At 37.4% G+C, this 19,473-nt stretch overlaps 1 protein-coding gene across 3 annotated transcripts in view; it reads right to left on the reverse strand.

The window, feature by feature from the left end:
• sh3kbp1 (SH3-domain kinase binding protein 1) overlaps positions 1-19,473 on the reverse strand; it is a 68,232-nt gene that overhangs the window by 20,118 nt on the left and 28,641 nt on the right. For all 3 annotated transcript variants that reach the window (XM_015016434.1, XM_015016432.1, XM_015016433.1), the window contains exon 2: positions 10,350-10,507. In XM_015016434.1, the coding sequence (XP_014871920.1) occupies positions 10,350-10,507 (158 nt within the window). The remainder of the gene's footprint in view (positions 1-10,349; positions 10,508-19,473) is intronic.

Here is a 19,473-nt window from a genome sequence, read left to right on the forward strand (position 1 = left end):
GAGCCATTTAAAAATCGATTTTAAAGTTCATTCACAAATTGGAGCCGACAGTATCGTCACAAGATCATGAAATCATGAAGGAAGCTAATTTGTTCAGCCTGATTTACTGCAACGCACATCATAATTCTGAATAATTCAAAATTCTGAATGTACATGAAAGCAACGTCACAAATCACTGACATAAAAGCCGGATAAAATCCGACATCAGATTTCACTATAGTAAATTTTGCTGGACAATAAATTCTCCCAATAATTAATAATGTTGTTTCGAGATAATAATTGTTTTTTGGCAATAAGTTAATAAAACAAGCCGTTTCAAGAATGTAACATCACAAATCAGCAGGCCCTGACCCTTCACCTAGTAACCCCGGTGAAGTCCAGTCCATTGCCTAGCAACCCAGGCCAAGCCCAGCCCGTCACCTAGCAACCCAAGTGGAGCTCTAACTGCTTGGTCAAGAGCGGCTATACCAGTAGGTCTATCCTTTTAGGATATTTAGTACCAAATATGGATCGGATTTTTTTTTTTTGGGGGGGTGTAGGGGTGAAAGATCAGGATTGGGCCATTTAGACCGCGGTGAAAAATCCAGACAGAAGTCGCATTTGAGGAAAAAAAGCGGATGTGTGTTGCACTCGCCTGCTGTGCGAACATAGCCCAAGAGTTGGAGCTTGAGAAACGAAGTGTTTATCTAAAAAGCGGCTTATTAATTCAGGGAAGCTATCATCAAAACTGCAGTCCTTTCCTCTCTGTGTTGCAAGGAATCACAAGACGGCATGAGAAACTGATTAAAGCCCAGAGAAAGGCAAGCGGCCTAAAACAGCGCGACGGAAGACAAGACATCAAACAGGGGAGACACAGAAACCTTCAAACATGGTTGAAGGAAAAACAGACATGATGGTTCACATCTTCCCACCACATTCATCATGACACTGTTTCGTAAGCTCTGGCCTGTGGCGAGCGCGGCTCAGTGAAGCAGACGGGAGCGGGTAGACTGACTCACCGAATGCACACATCGGGTTGTGAATCTCATGGTGTGGCATTAAAGCCCTAATGAGCTCCTCAGATCCAAAAATATTAACGTGACAACATGCTTCTTCAATAACAGACAGAGGAGTTGTCGAGGCTGACAGGCATTTGGAAAATGATGATGACGTTGGGGTTTGTTTTGTAGAAAATTTGTTCTTTTTGTTGAAACTACAAACAAAATAATTTGCAGTCTGTGGAGAAGAAACTCAAGCTTCCTACGGTGAAGACGCCAGTTAAAATCTGACATATGGCTGATGCGCTCCTCTTCCAGCAGGAAGTGGAAAAAAGTAAGGAGAAGAAGAAAATACCATCTTGGACAAATCGATAGACTTCTTTCTAAATAAATCCACAACTACATACAATAATTTCTAAAGATCCCATTAGATATTTATCAAAAATGAATAAGAAATAAGGCTGTTAGCTAGTGGTAAACATGCTAGCCAGCTTATAAACTTCTGATTTTGAAAAATGCTCTTGTTAGAACCAAAGGGTGATAGACTTGTTTCAATTTGGGGCCCGGATTTCAGCATTTGTTACATTTTTAGCTGGTGCGGTTTGCTTTCACACTGCACTGTGCAAAGTCTATTCTCTTCTTTGTCTCAGATTTCTGTGCATCAGTGTGGTCAGGGGCCTCAGTACGAACAATACGGAAACTACAAGTGGTTCAAAATAAAGCAGGTCGGTTTGCACTATGCTTTCAGTAGTAATGCCAGCATATTAGATTACCCTGACTAACGGTTGAATTTATTTTTTAAATATTACTCATAAGGAACGTCACTTCAAAACAACCAAAGATTATACACTAAATTATTTTTTAGCACTAATGAATATGATTATCAAAACAGACATGCAGTCAAAGTTCGATGTACGAAAAGTTTACACAAATTCTTCGAAGATGCTGGCGTTATATGGAACAACATTCTGGAAGCTACTAACTCACTCACTTGCTCAATGGTTACCTAGCAACTCACTCACTTTTTGGTTGCCTAGCAACAACTTGAGTGGCTTGCGCAGCAGCAGTTTTAGGTTTCGCCACTGTACCTCATAACTGCTTAAAAATGAAAAACGTTGTGGAGTAAAAACTGTCGATAAAACAGGACAGGTAATGCCACTAGTTTGGCAGTAATTCTGTTAGTTAAGTAAAATGTATCAATAGTTATCAACATTGACAATTATACATATGAACTGACATGAAAAGCTTATGTAGTGATATGATTTTCAGCTATATTGTCCACCCTTATTGGAGATACTAAACTTTAAGAAGTTATTTACAGCAAAAACAGCTACACTGAATGATTTTTCTTTGTGTTATACTGATTGTAAATGTTTTCTGTAAGTGTGTTCCTTGATATAATGAAATTAATGTCCTTTTTTCATTATGGTATAATTTATTTTTGATCCATAGCTTCTATTTTGCATCCGTTTATGATGTAGTTACTTTAATTTTAAACTTGTTTGTCGTTTTTTTGTCAATGTTGAACCACAGGATGAAGGAAGGAACAAAAGCTAATGGGATCCAAATAAAAAGGAAGAAAGAAAGAAAGTAAATTAGACTGTATTTAGGATTTGCTTTCATCCATAGTGACCTCAAACTGAGGAACATGTGGTTCAGTAGTTGATGACTCAGTTCAGCGAACATCCAACAGAAGGAAGACCGCATTGCCTCAACATTTACCGTGACCGCATCCACTCTGGGAATATTAGTTTTTTTCTTCTTCTTTCTAGTTGAGCAGTAAGAAAGATCTGAAACAAGACTGCAAAATGTCATGAAGTAATCTTTGACCACAGAGGTCAAATTAAAATGGCAGCCTTGAATCTCATTACGGCTTGTTAAGAAGGCTAATGCAGCACAGAATCAATGTACGGTTCAGCCAGCAGCCATTGCAACAACAGGCTCAGATTAATTCAGAAACTTACACTCACAGACGGACAGCTGAAAATAACTCCCTCCTGAGATGGAGAAACACCGGGCAGCCCACGCAAACACACAGCAGCCATTTGTTAGTCTACAGCTTCCTCTGTTTTATGAGCGGATATGAGCGAGGCAGTGTTTACGTGGCGTTTTCTTCTTAAGAAGAGATTAAATATGAATAAAGAATAAAATCAAAGAGCTCGTTCGTGTGTGAATAATTCATTTTTTTTTAGCTGATTCCACCTCTGTTCGAAGCCTTTGTGGCAGATTCCTGCACAGCTGCCATTCCTGCTACAGGGATGTGGAGGTAGCCGTGAGTTAAAGGAAACCCAGCAGAAAAAAGGAGAGGAAGAGAATGTGATTCACCATATCTGAACAGGAAACACCTGCATTATGTACACTGCTGTGTTAGGGTCAGTGTGTGTGTGTGTGTGTTTGTTTGTATCTTTGAAAGCCTAATAGAAATCATGCCCTCTGAATGGTCAGCATTGTGTTTCCCTTACAACCAGACCTTGTGTCTGTTCTGCAAAACAGGGCACTGAAATATTAAACTTTCCAGGATTTAAATACTAGTCAACAACAACAAAACAAACAAGATCCGGGAAACGTACGGTTAGAAAATACTTGCCCTGTTACGGATTTCCTTCAGGGCAACAAGATAATTTAACATCAGACAAAAAAGGAGCTTCTAAATGATTATTTTATTCATTAAGGGAGTTTTAACACCCTTAATCTGGTAGACTCGGTTTGATTGGTGACCAAAATTGAAGCATTGTTACATTTTCAGCTTTCACACTGCGCTGTGTCAAACAAACCAAACAATTTGAAAAATCTGTTCCCCTCCTCACCTGTTGTGGCGCTGCACCAAGAAGCACTGAATGCAAAAATCTCTGAAGAAGAATTGAGTGCAACTTTCTTCTTCATGAAATGTAAACAAAAANGAAGNGGTGCCAGATTGTAGCAGTTGTAGGATTTCTCCTTTTTCTCTGGTAAAAAAGACATTTCTCCAGCTAACGCTAAAATCTTACGCTTGTTTTGGTTGTATTTACCCAGAATGCCTTGCGCTGTTGTCCACTTCCTTAGGCAGATCAGAGTTACCTTTTTTGGTCTGCATCTAAATTAAATTGCACATTCTGACCTCCCAAAATGAACCAGACTTTCTAGACAAACAAACTAGAGTTTGATTAAAGCGGTCTGAATAGTGCTGGGGGAAAAAAAAAGAACATCCAAATCAAACTGGTCCTGTGTGAACATATATTCCCCATGCTTTTCTGTTATAAGCTGATGCCCTTTCCTTTTTTGGTTCTCACTTAGTTCTGCATTTGAACTACTTTGGGTTGTTTATTGTTGTCACAGAGGGAGTTCCGTACCACTTCACTGCTGTGTGTTGAGATTCTCAGTTCCTTGTTCACTTCTGTTCTTTGTTTATTGGTTTAATTAATGTAAGTGCTTATGAATCATTTTCCCTCATTTTACCTCCCAACTCATCAATCCTCCCAGTTTTTTATTTTGGATTTTTGTTTTGTGTTGTCAATGTATGGTTTTATGATGTAAAATACGCATTTTGCACATTTATGTACTTCCATTTGAGTTTCTACTGCTTCTAAAAACACCTTGATGTTTTTTAGTGTCTGGAAAATGGGCCGTTTCAACAATCTCTCGATTGTTCAGTCACATTTTGCGGGTACTGTTCTGTTACCTAGCAACCCCAGCCCGTTACCAAGCAACCCCAGCCCGTTACCTAGCAACCCAAGCAAAGCTCCATAACTTTTGGTCAGCTGGTTTTACCACTGTAACAATCTCTACTTAATCATCTGCCTGACAAGAAAAATACAAATATTTTTCATATTGTTGTAAATAAACACATTTAGTTCAAGTTACACTAACATTCTTTCCCATCAATGCAATTCCAGTAATCATCTATTTTAAAATACTTGTTGAACAATCAGGACTCTCACTCATATTTTTTCAATGTAACAGTTTATAAATACATTTTAAAACATTCAACAATGTACATATGAGTGGAGCCACTTTGGCGCTACTTCTGTTTAACCTTTAGAGCTGAATGACATGCAAGTTTCAGAATGTTGTAATTTAGAGAAGTTCTGAGATGAAATATTAGACACTAACAGGTTTGCACACACTCACTCTTTTTTGTAGTTATTCAAAATTTGTTTGAGAAAAGACCCCCAAAAAGAACCAGATCGAGATAAAAATTCAATTGACAGGAAGATCTGTGATGATGTGAAAAAAATAAGATTTCTATTTCAGGCTGCAAATGGAAAGCAGATAAGGTTGCATGTTGTTTCTTTTTTTAGCTGAAACCACCAACAGCACATTCAGGTGGATTAGCTTAAAGTCGGAAGACATTATAAAACTGACAACACTCTCTGCAACCAGAAGCGCCTCTGGTGAAGATGAGAAGAAAGGCCAGAAAATAATCTAACTGTGGATACTTGGTGGATTCACACCAGACGTCCAGCAACTTCAATCTGGAGACTCTAAACTTTAAGATCCTGCCTTAAATTTTTTAAATTAACTCGAAGCCATCTGCTTTTTGTGCAATCAAAGAAATCACTTCCAAAGTGTTTTGGAAAAGAAGAGAAAGTCACTCCAGTCTGAGCTGCTTGTTCACATGAGCTGCTCCAACAACTAAGCAGTAAAAAAATTATGTTTGCAACAAGAAATATTTGACGGAAGTGCGCATACACTTCTTTGTGGTTTTATGATGAGGCTTGTAGTTTCTAATAAAAAAAAGAAAAGAAACATCAGTATTCGACGTGTCAAAGCAGCCTCAGAAGATTGTGGTCTAGAAAATCTAAAACTATTTCTGTGCTAAATGAATTAGCTGAGAGTCCGCAGTCAGATGATCTCTGTCTCTTCCGTATTTAGAAGCAAACACTGCTATCTATCAGCGTAACGCTGCTCAGTTTTATGCCTCTGCTGTTTGTGTGACAGTGGCGGATTTGCATGCTCCTACTTTGTGCCTCTTCTCTGACCTGTGTGTTCATGTGCAGATCCAGCAGAAACACACATTCATCAGCCGCACGGCGAAGCTTACTGCCGCTGATTGGCGCTAACTGGAGTCTCATGACAGTCCGCTCTGGTGCTGCTGCATTACTCACTGCCTCGCTCTTCCTTTCTCTCACTCACACATACAAACACAAACTCAAATTCTTCATACAGGCTTCGTCAGCCATTGTCTGGCAACGTACAGTCAGCACAAATGCAGCAAACACCCTGACCGAAGCGGGGAACTGTACAGAGGCGTCTGGTATGTTCGGCTTGTGGTATTTTTCAACTTCTTCTCTTAAGCCAGAAAATACTCCCCGTTTGTATCACTACAAACCAACAAACAAACCTTCGTACTTAAAAAAATCTAAATTTCTTTTAAGAAGGAGCCAACTCTCTCTAAGTGGTACATTTTAAAGGTGACCTATTAAGCTTCCTTGAACCGGTTCGGATCGGTCTATGGGTTATTCAAAACATATTTATTACATTTTCTGCACATAATCATTCTGAGATGTTGAGAATTTAGTCGGATCAGTTCTGTTTATTCTGAGTTCCATTCAGAATGAGCTGCTTTAGGGCCTCTTGTCACTTTAAATCCAAATATGCCCCCAATTCAACGTGAAAATAACTCCAAGCAGATACGCAATCATATATCCATATGTCTAAGAAAAGCAGAAGTGGAGCCTCCTGTACAACCAACAAGAATGCAGCAAGTGGTTTCTGGATGGTAAGTCAACAACAAAAAAACTGTCTTCTCTAGCAGCCATTGTACAGTGCATACAGTAGTAAAACCAGCTGACCAAACATGCTGGAGTTCAGCTTGGTTGCTAGGTAACGGGACTGGGGTTGGCTGGGGTTGCTCGGTAACGGGGCTAGGCTTGGCTTGGCCCTGACCTTGCTAGGAGCTAGGTCAGGGACTGCTGATTTGTGACGTTACATTCTGGAAGTTTTTGAAACAGCTAAAAAATATTAACTTTTTGCTCAGAAACGGCTGGGTGTTTATTTTTAAGCGTTTCGGCTGTTATGAGAAGCAGTTGAGACCAAAGTAAAAGCACCAAAAGGCGGAAAGTGTGAGCCACAGTAAGCTATGAATCAAAATGTACAGTGCATACAGCGGTAAAACCAGTCAACGAAAAGAGCTGGAGCTCTGCTGGGGTTGCTAGGTAACCGGACTGGGCTTGGCTGGGGTTGCTAGGTAACGGCACAGAGCCTGCAGAATGTGACTTAAACTGGAGGTTTTTGAAATGGCTCCTTTTCCAGACACCTAAAATCATTAACTTATTGACAAAAAATGTCTCAGTTTTTGTTTTTAGCACTTGGGCTGTTCTTAGAAGCACTAAATGGAAGTACAGAAACAGAATTAAAATGTTAATTCTGCATAATAGGTTTCCCATAAAACACCTCTTTAGTGGAAAATTACAAATATCTGTGGGTGTAAACTAAACTGCCACATGTTGCTTTCTTTGGAAGCTGAAGAAACTGTGTACATTAACATATAAACTGTTTCTTCACTACCCATAGAGATTCTGCTTAAAGTCTCCAAACATGCTAGGAAGAAAAATCAGGAGGAAAAACCTCTGCAGCTCCTTTTTCTATGCTTAAGCCTGACAGCTGAAAGCTGCAGTAATCTGAACTCACATGGATCTGCGACTGAAGTTTTGAGCGTCATGTGGGCGACATAAGAGTGGATTAAAGAGAAAATAATTCAGTTTCTGCTGCATCAAATTTACCTTTAAAATGTTCCCAATATGAGGACATAAAGGTTATATGAATGTTTAAATCTGCTTTTCTGTTTTTGGTTGAAGTGGTGAACCATTACAGCTACAACTACCTGTTTGGAAAATGTTCTTCTTTTAAGGAAAAGTTGTGAAAATAATGACATATAAACTTAAAGTAAGTAGTTTAGGTGCTTAAGCTACAACAGTGTCTGCAAAGTGAAAGTGGAAATCAACGTTTAAGGATCCCAGAGGAGGCCTGACATTAAAACAAATAACAATCATAATGGACGGACATTCCCTAAGTTCATGCTTTATCCTTCCTCCAGTACGGCAGCAGCTTGTATTTTAGACACCAACTTACGAACAAAGGAATCATCACCAAACTGCAGAGAGGGAAGTGAAAAGGTCACAGTGAAAGTTGGTAAAATAAATAGCTAAAAGTACTTCAATGCACTACACAAACACATTACAGTTAGTTTACTGGGTGAACCTAACACTGCAAAAAACACCAAATCTTATTTTGGCTCTACTTTCTAGTGCAAATATCTTATTACACTTGAAATGAGACAAGCTAACTTACAGGTAACTTTTTAGCAAGATACATTGGCTTGTTTTAAGTAAATAATTCCTTAATATTGATGAAAATGTATTAGTCCTATTGGCAGATAAATTAACTTATAACACTGGAAAATGCCCTATTATAAGTTAAATAATCTGCCAATAGGACTAGTACTTTTTCATCAATATTGAGGAATTATTAACTCAATACAAGCCTCTATAACTTGCTAAAACATTACTTATAAGTTAGTTAGTCTCATTTCAAGCTTACTAAGATATTTGTACTAGAAACTAAACCAAAAATACTTGGTAAGATTTTGTGTTTTTGCAGTGCATTACTAGGAGCAGTCAGAGTGCTCTCTGTTAAGCTAAAAGTAATGTTATCTGATTAAAAATCAAGCTAAAAACTACTTGGTGACCAGAAATGTTACTAAAAAGTAACACTAGTTGCATCACATTTGGTCATTCTCACACCCTGTTCCTTTAGTATTTCACAAACCGCATTTCTAAATCTCATTTTGTTCGTAGTGACTTTACGTAAAAGCCTTTAGCTGATGATTCTGACTCATTCTAATGCATCACATCTTGAAATATTTGTTTTCCTCTGAGATTTTTAGTCATTCACACGCTTGACATCCAGACTTGTTGGCTACCGGTGACCAGAAACAGGACGTTATGAAGCAATAAGGAGCCATAAAACAGACGACATTTAGGTTGAGAAAATGGTGACAAAGGCTATAACTGGTTCAAAAGTAAACTATGTGGAAAAAAACTCCAGAAGAACAAAGAACAGTTACGAAAAGCCAGGTATTCAGGGGAAGCAACGGCTTGGTTTGTGGCTTTTCAAACTTCCTAATTCTCCAAACTGAGAATTTGAAGACGTCAGAGAAATTTGGTAAGGCTAAAAATATCTGTTCGATTTTAACTAAATTTAGAGTGCGTAATAAATGCAGCTGCTTCCATAATGAAATTCAAAGAATGAGTCCTGAAATTATGTATTCTCTGCCAGCAGGACATAAACATGGTGGCTAACCAGTTTTACTGGGTTTTCCATTTATCACCACTCATTTGCATGAATCATTTAGCTAGAAAACTGTTTGTCACCCAAAGGAGAAGAGAGAAAACAAACAATGGGTTCCAAATGCATTTGATTTATTATATGAACTTACACAAATTTAAATACGATTATACCTGAATTGTATGGAAAATGAAGAATGAAAAATCTGAAAAGTTTTACCAGATAATACACAGTAGAATATCAGGATTCACACATCGAATGTGTGATAAAACCATTCTTTTTCGCAAAAGTCCTCAAGTTTGGTCATTTAAGACAAAGAGCATGTGTGAATAAAGAAAATTAAAGTCTTGCCACAGGTTCTCATTTGGATTTGCTTCCTTCATTCTTAGTTAATGAGATTTTATTCTGGTCAGTTCTGAATATTTTAATGTCCTTTCAGAATGACATGTTTTAGGGCATCTTGTCACTTCTAATCCAGATTAAGCTGCTGCTGGCCATCAGCATGTTTAAATGGCTGCAATATATGCAATAATTCAACCGTACTTCTTTGAAAAGCATTAGCAAAGCCAACACTTGTTTTTCCAGCAGCCATTGTAACTTACCAAAAGTGCTGGAATTCTGCTTGGGTTACTAGGTAACAAGGCTGGGGTTGCTAGGTAACACCGTAGAGCCTGTGGAATGTGACTTCACAATCCAGAGGTTTTTGAAATGGCTCATTTTCCAGACACCAAAAAACATCAACTTACTGCTAAAAAGCAGCTGGGTGGTTTTTGTAAGCGGTTGGACTGTTTTTAGAAACAGATGAGACCCAAATGGAAGTACAAAAACGTGCAAAATGAGAATTTTCTACAAGAGAATCCCTTTAATATTTTTCTATGCTAATCTTTCAATTGCATCTTAATTTATACATTAAGTCCTAAGAGTTGTGAAAAGGGCATTCCACCACACTGAGATAGCAACAGACACACAAACAAATACCAAACTATATATTTAATCTGCAGCTGGTGGTGATGAGAGTTAGCAATAGCACACTGAAGAAGAAGGGTGAGAAAAGAAAAGAGACGCACTGTAGTTGAGGAAGTGCGGGTTTCCTTTGTGATTACTCACCCTGACAAAGTTATCGGGGAAGAACCCCCTGCGTCCGGCCAGCTCGCCCTCCCACCAGCCGCCATCGTCCCGCCGTATGTTCTTGATGATGTCGCCCACCGTCAGGGTCAACTCATCGTCCTGCTGAGCCTCATAGTCGAACTCCACCACGGCCTCCACTGCGCACACAGAAAGTCGCAGGTGGAAAAAGGGTCAAACGGCACAGATAAAACCACCTCGTTCCACATTTTCACAGAACCACAGGAGTTTAGCATGTCATTACAGATGCTTTATATATTATTTAAACTGGAAATGAAAGAGGAACACGCTCAAATCACGGTAATAAAATTATATTTACAGTTAGCTTTAGCAACCCAAAAAAGCAGAGATGATTAATGTAAATAAAGTTCTCCACATTTCAAAACCAGCATCATTTATCCATATATGGCATGTTTGATTTCTTCTTCTCTTCATCTCTCAACGCATCATTTCTCTCAACACAAACCACTCGCTGACTGCACCTGTGTTTGCCACAAATGCATAACAAAGTTCATTAAGTGGTGAACACTTTTGATATCATCTGTGTCACATTAGCAGTTGAAGACAGAGATACGAAGCTCGATCTTTTGATCTTCCCTTGGTAAATGTTAACTTTCAAGCTGCACATAAGAAGACGTGGCGATAAAGCTGTGAAGATAAGTAACTAATATGATACTAAAATGTTTAAAAAGGTTATTAGCTTAAATAAAAAGTTACAGATGCACTGAGCAGCTATTTTTTCACTTGTTAAATCCAGATAACAACAGCAAGTTTGTTTGTGAACAGCAACTAAACCTTTGCTTAAAATATGAGTGAAATGAAATTGAGTTATACCATACAAATCTTAAGTTGAATTTACACTGCCTTGGAAAAGTATTAACATCCTTGAGCTTTTAAATATTTTGTCACATTTCATCTAAAAACTATTTTACTTCAACCACAAACTATTTTATTTGGATTTAAATAAGATTAAACCACCTTTAGCCAAGAGCTGCTAGCTGAAGCTTGTTGATGCTTATCTTAAAGCAAAAGAAAATATTTAAAATTGAAATTAATTTCTTCTTAAGTTTTGATGCATTAAGAAAATAAAAAAATTAAACATGTAAATTAGCCACAAGTAGCTGCAAATCAATGTTAGCTGCTGCTAGCATAGTTAAAACCCACCATTACTAAGCAACACGCAAAAAAAGTTTGATTCTTAATATTTGTGAGATAAGAAGTCATATATAGATTCTTTGTCGAGTTTTGCTTTAGTTTTATATTTAAAAAAAACATATAAATTAGCCATGTAGCCACAAACCAATGCTAGCTTCTTCTCTGTTATAATGGGTGCTAATGGCTACTAGCGTCTAGCTCAGGGTGAATCTCGTGTCTGCATTCCCTCCTCAGTTTGCAGTCAAGTTCTCCAGAATCCTGTTGGTGAATATTTGACTCAGGTGTGTTGAAGCAGAGCCCTTCAGGTCTGGATTTTAGGATCCCTGATGTAGCTAAACGTAGCTAATTTCATTTTGAGAATGTTACAGACTTCTCCGCCAAGAAAAAAAAACATACACCCAACTGCAGGATCATTTTATGAACCTTTATGTAAGATTTATTTGACAATTTCCCATTAGAAAGAGGCAAAAATAACATAAACCAAGAAAAAAGTTGAATAAAAAAAAGAAAAAGGTATTAATCTAGATAGACACTGCAGCTCTAAAGGTTACTGATGCTCCAACAATGAGATTCTTATGCCAAATGGGGGAAAATCTGCTGAGGAGTGGGAAAACTGTTATTTTCAGACAGAGAGATTAAACCCAGAGCAACAGATGAACAACTTTCATGTGAATAGACCTAGAAATGTTTTTTCAACTCTCCAAGTTCAACAGGAAGAGAAAACCAGAAGACCACCAAGCTTTTCATGTGCTAAACAGCTGTTGCTACAATCCTAAATCAGAAAAAAATAAAAACACAAATAGGCTGAATTTACCTAAATAAAACAAGGCCAAGAGAGAAATACACCATTTTTACAGCTATCCTACACAATTCTGAATAAAATCTTTGAAAATGATTGAATTTGATTGAAGTTTGAAAAGAGTTTTAAATTCAAACTGCAGTTTTGTAATAAAGTGCAAACTAATGTTTAATTAAAAGCTGCAATTGCAAAGTGTTATTTTCAGTTGAAACCAGAGATTTTTAAACACCTAACAAAAAGCCACGCACATTCTTTAGATTTAAATCAGAACAAACTCCAAAATGATTTTAATTTACATCATCACTGCTTATTTATGCAAGTAATAAATATTGTCATATATTGTTTTTATCTCCAAAGTGGTGCTGGATATAAATGAAAACTTATCTTGAAAATGCTTGAAGTTCGCTGCATATAAACTCTATTAAACTTTATTTTATTTTTTGTTTTAGTTAGGATGTTAACGTCTATTTCAACATTAGTTTAATGACAAACTGATTATCTTTTCCTTTGAGTCTCTTGTGTCAAATATCTGCATGTTGGTTTCATTGTTTTTACTTCGTAATCTTAACATTTACGACAAAAACCAGTAATATATTAAACAAAATCTGATTTGATAGGTTTGTGTTACCTTCACAACCTCAAGACTTTCTAAATATAAGTATTTAGTGGCTTTTTAAAATAAATATCCGCCTGTAAAGTCACGTATCTGCGCCTGACACCTCTAACCATAAAAACAGACGTACAAAAGTCACCTTTCATTTTCATGCAATAAGCGAAGTCGCTCTGTTCAATGCAGCTTTTGTTTTCAAGAACCAGAAATATATTAAACTCGACATGAACAGCATTCATCTAAGAATGTCCTGGGATTTAACACCTGATGTTTCGAATTATGCCGCTTCATGGAGCATTCTTTTCAATTTTGTGAGATTCACAAGCCAAGTTTCAAGTTCAAGCATTAGGAGGGTTAGATTATCGAATCGTTTATCATTTAGAGTGATACATTTCTTATCTTGATAAGAATTTGACACTATAATGATGTTTAAAACTCTCCTTATTGTCAGGACTGAGTTTTACTATTTTCTCCACTGTTTGTTCAATAAAAACATAAATAAATACCAATAAATGTGAAAATAAGGAATGTACAACTGTAAAATGTAAAATCCGATAACCGATACTGATATTTTTTTCCTATACCTACTTACTGAAACTACATGGCTTTCTCTACTGTGGAATTAAAATACTGCATTATCTTTGTCAATTTAGTCTGTTACCAAATGAAAATGCTAAAATTTAGGCTGAAAATGATGCAACTCTTTGTGTTTAATGTGAAATTTATTCATGACATCTGCTCTCTCTGAGACAACAACACGCAAATTTGTAAACATTCACCAAACTAAACTCAACTTTTTCACAATTAACAAATGAAAAGCACATCAGTGCATCAATACATCAGTTCACCACTTGTATCGGTGAGTTTTTTGACGGAATGGCCAACGTCCGATATTAAATTTTACAGATAATATCAGCAAATACCAATACCAAGCCGATAATATCGTTCATCCCCAGTGAAAATACAGTTACACGATTTAGCTGTGACAAAGACGTCTCTAGCTGCGCTTCATTACAAACGTGAGAAAAACTTTGTCTTTCACATTAAACTGCAATAAAATAAATTCATGTTTTCGGTTGTAATGTGATAAATCATGGACTCTTTTGCATAATAACCTCTTTCTGCAGCTGCGTTTACAATAAGAAACATGGAGGAAATGTTTCTTTATAACGAGGGTTGATTCTTGTTTCAACATCAGCCATGATGGGAGGGGCATTCTGGAGCTGGGTAACCATGGTAACGACAAAGGGGTAGCTAGCACAGTAGCTTCCTCCACCTAAATGCCTTCACATTGTGTCAAAGCCACAGAATGACGACAGAAAGCATAAGTAACCACACGTTGTGAAAGCAGCTTGGAGGTCAGGGCATTCCTGAGAGGGAACATCACAGGCAGGGGGAGGAAGACGAGGAGGAGGAGGAAGGCTTTCACTAGATACCAGTATCAGACACACAAAGGAATCAGCCGTGCTGGTCAGATGGGAAGGATCTGATTCTGGCTGCAGATAACTACAGGGATTAGTCGCAGATGTGATAGTGGAGTGGCTCAGAAACCATTTTCTGTCGCTGCTGGTAGTTTGTGTGTGAGAAAGAGAGGAAGTGGCAACAAGCCTGTGAGTGGAAGTACAAGGAGAAGTGTGAATTTATAGCTTGTGACAGTTCTCTTACAGACTGTATTACGGTACAGTTAAAGCAGCACAGCAGGAGAGACCTGAACCAACACGTCTGTTAGCATCAAATACACCAGAAAGGAGACGACGGCGTCTGAGGGGGTTCAGCTCGTCACCGAGGGCAAAAAGCGACAGAAACACAAAGTTAATGAAGCCATGCAGAGGTGGATGAGTTCAACAGAGAAACAACCAGGCAGAAGCTGCGTTTCCTTTACAAACGTCTGCAGAATGCTGGTGATATTACACTAATGTTGAAAAACAATAACATTTTGCAACTGTGGTGTTTCCACTTAGTAACAAATTTAATTAAGATCCAGAGATGGGCAAAGTACTCCAAATTTGTACTCAAGTAAGAGTACTTCAACATATTTTTATCCAAGTAAAAGTAAAAAGTATTTGGTAAAAAGTCTACTCAGGTACTCAGAAACTTATTTTTTAAGTTTTTTAATTTTTAATTTTATATTTTTTAACTTATTAAATAAATTATCATTCATTTAATTTAAAATCACCATCATCAGTTGGGCCAAAATATAACGTTAAATGGGAATGTCTGTATTTTAAGGACAAGAATGGCAATAATTTATATAATTAACAAAAAAATAACAAAATAAGGCAAAAGAAAATGTTTCCAAATCAGTTTCTTTCAATTTAAAACTTATGAAACTTTAATAAAAACTGCAGGTGTGTGCCTGTGTCTGGTGAATTTTGGGTTAAAACATGTTTGTTTTTCATTCAGTGGGTTGAAATTTTACTCAAGAGTAGAAATACTTCATAAAAAATTACTCAAGTAAAACTAAAAAGTACAGCGTAGTAAAGTTACTCCTAAAAGTACATTTTTTTTTCAAAAAAGTAAATCAAGTAATTGTGTAAGTGTAACTAGTTACAGCCCAACTCTGTTAAAATCACACATGAATAAAAGTGTTCACGCGATAACTAATTAAAAAAACCAACTACTTCCTGTTTTCTTCTTTGTGGTTTCCGCCAGTGGCAACTTCCTGTTGTTTATCACACGACTCGTGTGATGCGGAAAAAATGTTTCCATTTGAAATTTTGCGAATTAAACTAATTTCAGTGCGGCCCAAACAGTACTTCATCATAGCACCAAAAACTTTTTCTGAGTGTTTTCAAAATTGGTGTGTTTATATTAAGCAAATTTATCTTCGAAATGTCAGATTGCGTAATTATATGCTAATTGTAAACACTGCTAAAGTAGCATTTTTTTGGCACAAATTCACACCAGCATCACAAACTGCGTTTCCATTACAAATGTGCTCAAATCTTTGATGATATTCTTCTGGTGTAAAAAAAAGACACCATTTTGCAATTCCAGTGCAAATATGTGGGAAAAAGCTTGTTAAAAATAAAGGCAGTGACAGATGTAAACAGTTACATGACAAATATTCATATTATTCTTTGGAGCGGCTACTTATGTGGCATTTAGGGGAAATTGTAGTTGGCAATTTTAAAGAAGAGCGATGGATTGAACATGTTCAAATTACACAAAACATTTAATGAACTGCGTGATGCTGCACATTATCCAAAAAACACCCCATAACAAAGCATCATCCTCTTACTACTTTCTACTGTCTTCTTCTGCGTTTCTGGCAGTAGTATCATCTGGCTGGCTGATGAGACTCGTGTGATGTGAAAAACAACTGTTTCTGTTGCAGTTTTACCAAATAAATCTACTTCAATATGGCTGAAAAACCACCTCATCCCAGAGCAAAAACTTTTTATCGAAAAACGTGAGATTTCTTTCTAAATTGGTATGTTTCCATTAAGCAAATTTATTTTCATTATTTTGATTTGCCCAATTTTATGGCTAATGGAAACGAAACTAATGTATGCAAATCTAAGTATTTTGAGTTATTTGGCACCATTTTATGGAAGCCATGATGGGTGTACCTGATTAAATAAGTCAGTGAAATACTGGGAAGTCCAACCTTGATGGGATTTGAAAGGGAACCACTCAGGTCAAGTTAATCAAATATACCTCATTCTTTGATCATCTCAGACTCCACAGACTTTATAAAACACAACAAATATTGAAATCATGACAAAACAAGTGTAGCAAGTCTGGAAAGTTTGCCAGAAGAAAAACTCGTATCTCTACAAACGCTTAGCAAAGTTACATGCAAATGCACCACAAAAGCCTGAAAACATTGGTCAACCACATTTAGACATTTATAGACATCTATAAGCAAACACTTCTTTAACTTTCACATGGTTGGTACCAATCAGTGAAAACTTGATGTCATTTTTGGACAAACAAACGTTTAAGTTCTTGGGGTTGCAATTAGAAAGAAACTGACCAGAAGGAAAAAACCTATTTCTAAAAAATGATATTCATAGATGTACATAACATGAATATCGTCACCTTGCTAAAATCAATGGTTTAAGTCATTTTTTGTCAAAAATAATTTTTTTTAATTGCTCTTTCGATGACTAGATGGCTGACTTTTCTTTTCTGCTGAAGTTAAAAATCCCCCAGTCCATCACTGCATCACTATGAAATGATGAGGCCTGACACAATAACACAAGTTCTAGATGGTAAATAGTCCCAGTAATTATTGGGATAAACAATAATATTGTTGTTTGGAGACAATTTTCAAGTAATATATTGATAATGGTATAAAAATGCCCCCTCAAAGACCAAATCTTATGCTTACTGACTGTTTCTTGTCTTTATTTTGGCTTAAAAATGGAGTTTATCCTGTTCAAAGACATCAAAGTCAGGTTTGGTCTGACATGTAATGCACAGAGAAAGTAACAAGCATCTAATTGTGAGTACACTTACACCTGTTACGCTTCAACCATAATTTCATAGAGCTTGGACGGAAGGAAATGTCTTCATTACTATGAATAACCAACAACAAGTTGTTTAACAACAAGTTGAGACGTTTGGTTATAAAGCAGAGACATTATTAGAATAAAGTCTGTCAAGTTCCATCAAGCACGGAGGTGGAAGAGTGATGACTTGGGCTGGTGTTGCCACCACAGAATATGGATCTTCATCAGCAGGATAAAAATCACAAACCCAGCTGCAAATATGCAATGAAATGACAGAAAAACAAAAGAATAAAGATGTTACGATTCAACTCAAGTTCTCAAGAGACGGTTTCATGCAACTTTAGGTCTGAATCAAAGCTTTTCCAAACTCCAATGAACTGCAGCAACGTTTAAAGAAAAGTGGGTCAAAGCAAAAAATTTGGACTATTTCCCACGCCTCTATTGACAAGCATGAAAAACTTATTTGTTTTTTGTTACTTAGGTTGTTTTAGCACCTGATATTCCGGTAAACTCGGTTCAACATTTGTTACATTTTCAGCTGCTGCGGTTTATTTTCACAATGCGCTGTCTCAAACAAACCAAACTGTTTAAAAACCTGTTCCCCTCCTCACCTATGGAGGAGCTGCACCAAGAAAAATAGCAGAAAACAACACAAAGAAGACATCAGCACAACTTCCTTTTTCATGAAATGCAAACAAAAATGGAGTGACGTCAGAAAAGAAGTTTGTTTTGTTTGTATTTACCCAGAATGCCCTGTGTTGTAGTCCGCTTCCTGCATTTGGAACGGTTTCTGGTACACTTAGTGTTCACATATGCATTCGAACTGCACCAGAGTTCCCTTCAACCGAACCAAAACTTTGATTTTTAGGAGGAACGGAGTATGCCTTTTCACACCTCCCAGAACAAACTGGACTTTCCAGACAAACTGGAGTTCTGTTAAAGTAAAAGAGACTGATTGATTGATTTTTTTGTTGCTTTCAGACTTATAAAGGAGGATAAGTTCTTTGTCAGGAAACTGAATCTAGATGTATTTAAGACACAAACACTGTCAGACCAAGATTGTTTCTTTGTTTCATTGTTAGACCAAAGCTAAATCTATCTCATTATCAAATCATGATGTAAATTAGATCTAGCTGATAAGACGTAAATCGTTCAAACTCATTTAGGTGGTAGCTTTACTTCTGCAGGAGTTAAAGAGACCCGAGGCCTTGAGAAGACTGGAGACTGAAAATCTGCGAGTCTGCAGACAAAACACAACTCCCACTCAAGTGGTCAAGAAAGAGATTTAGAGAGGAATCTGCAATGAAGCCTGCAGCGTCTTCTGAACAGCTGCAGCTAGTTTAGATAATGGGGAAACGACTCGCAGAGAGAGATCCATGCCGAGCCGGGATGACATTTCAGTGGTTTACAGTGAACCTGTGTTTAGTTCTTGGTGAGTTTCAGCGCCTCTGTCGTTGGTGATGTCAAGAGCAGCTGTATGTTTGTGTCTGTAAAACATTCACTCTGGACCGGAGCCCACTGGGAGCCAAAGCCACCCACTCCAGCTCCAACTGTGGACTGGATCACAATGCTTTGGCAAAAAGGGAGAATTCCAGCCATTCTCCGCTCACCATTCTGCTGTTCAGTGAATCCTGCGGCCGAGTCTGTTACAGCTCGCATTGTCTGTCTGTAATATCGTACCGCTATTAGTGGGAAGTCTTGGTGTCAGCCGTTCAAAGAAAGAATAACTTTGAAGAGTAGGCGGTGAGAGCAATGCTGGCAGGGAGGGGTTTTCAGCTTCACATGAGGAAAGGAAAACATAATTCAACCAGATATAAGAGTAAAAACCAACAAAGAGACTCGATTCGGGGTATAAATGAGAAGAGTTCGCCAAAAAAAAACCATGAAGGTCAGACAAACCACAAACCAAACCGAGAGTATTTTGTCTTTTCTTGCACCTTGCTTGTGAAAGATGCCACAATAAACCTATAAACTCTCCAAATGCATCAGTACAATCCAACTTACAGCCTCTTAAAATCTATTAAAAGCAAGAAAAATTAAAGCTCCGCGGAGCCTCAAGCGGCCCTCGCAGCCAAGCGCCGCTCA

The sequence above is a fragment of the Poecilia latipinna genome, unplaced genomic scaffold (assembly GCF_001443285.1).
Source record: "Poecilia latipinna isolate Pla-1442-1.1 unplaced genomic scaffold, P_latipinna-1.0 Scaffold2017, whole genome shotgun sequence".
NCBI lineage: Eukaryota > Metazoa > Chordata > Actinopteri > Cyprinodontiformes > Poeciliidae > Poecilia > Poecilia latipinna.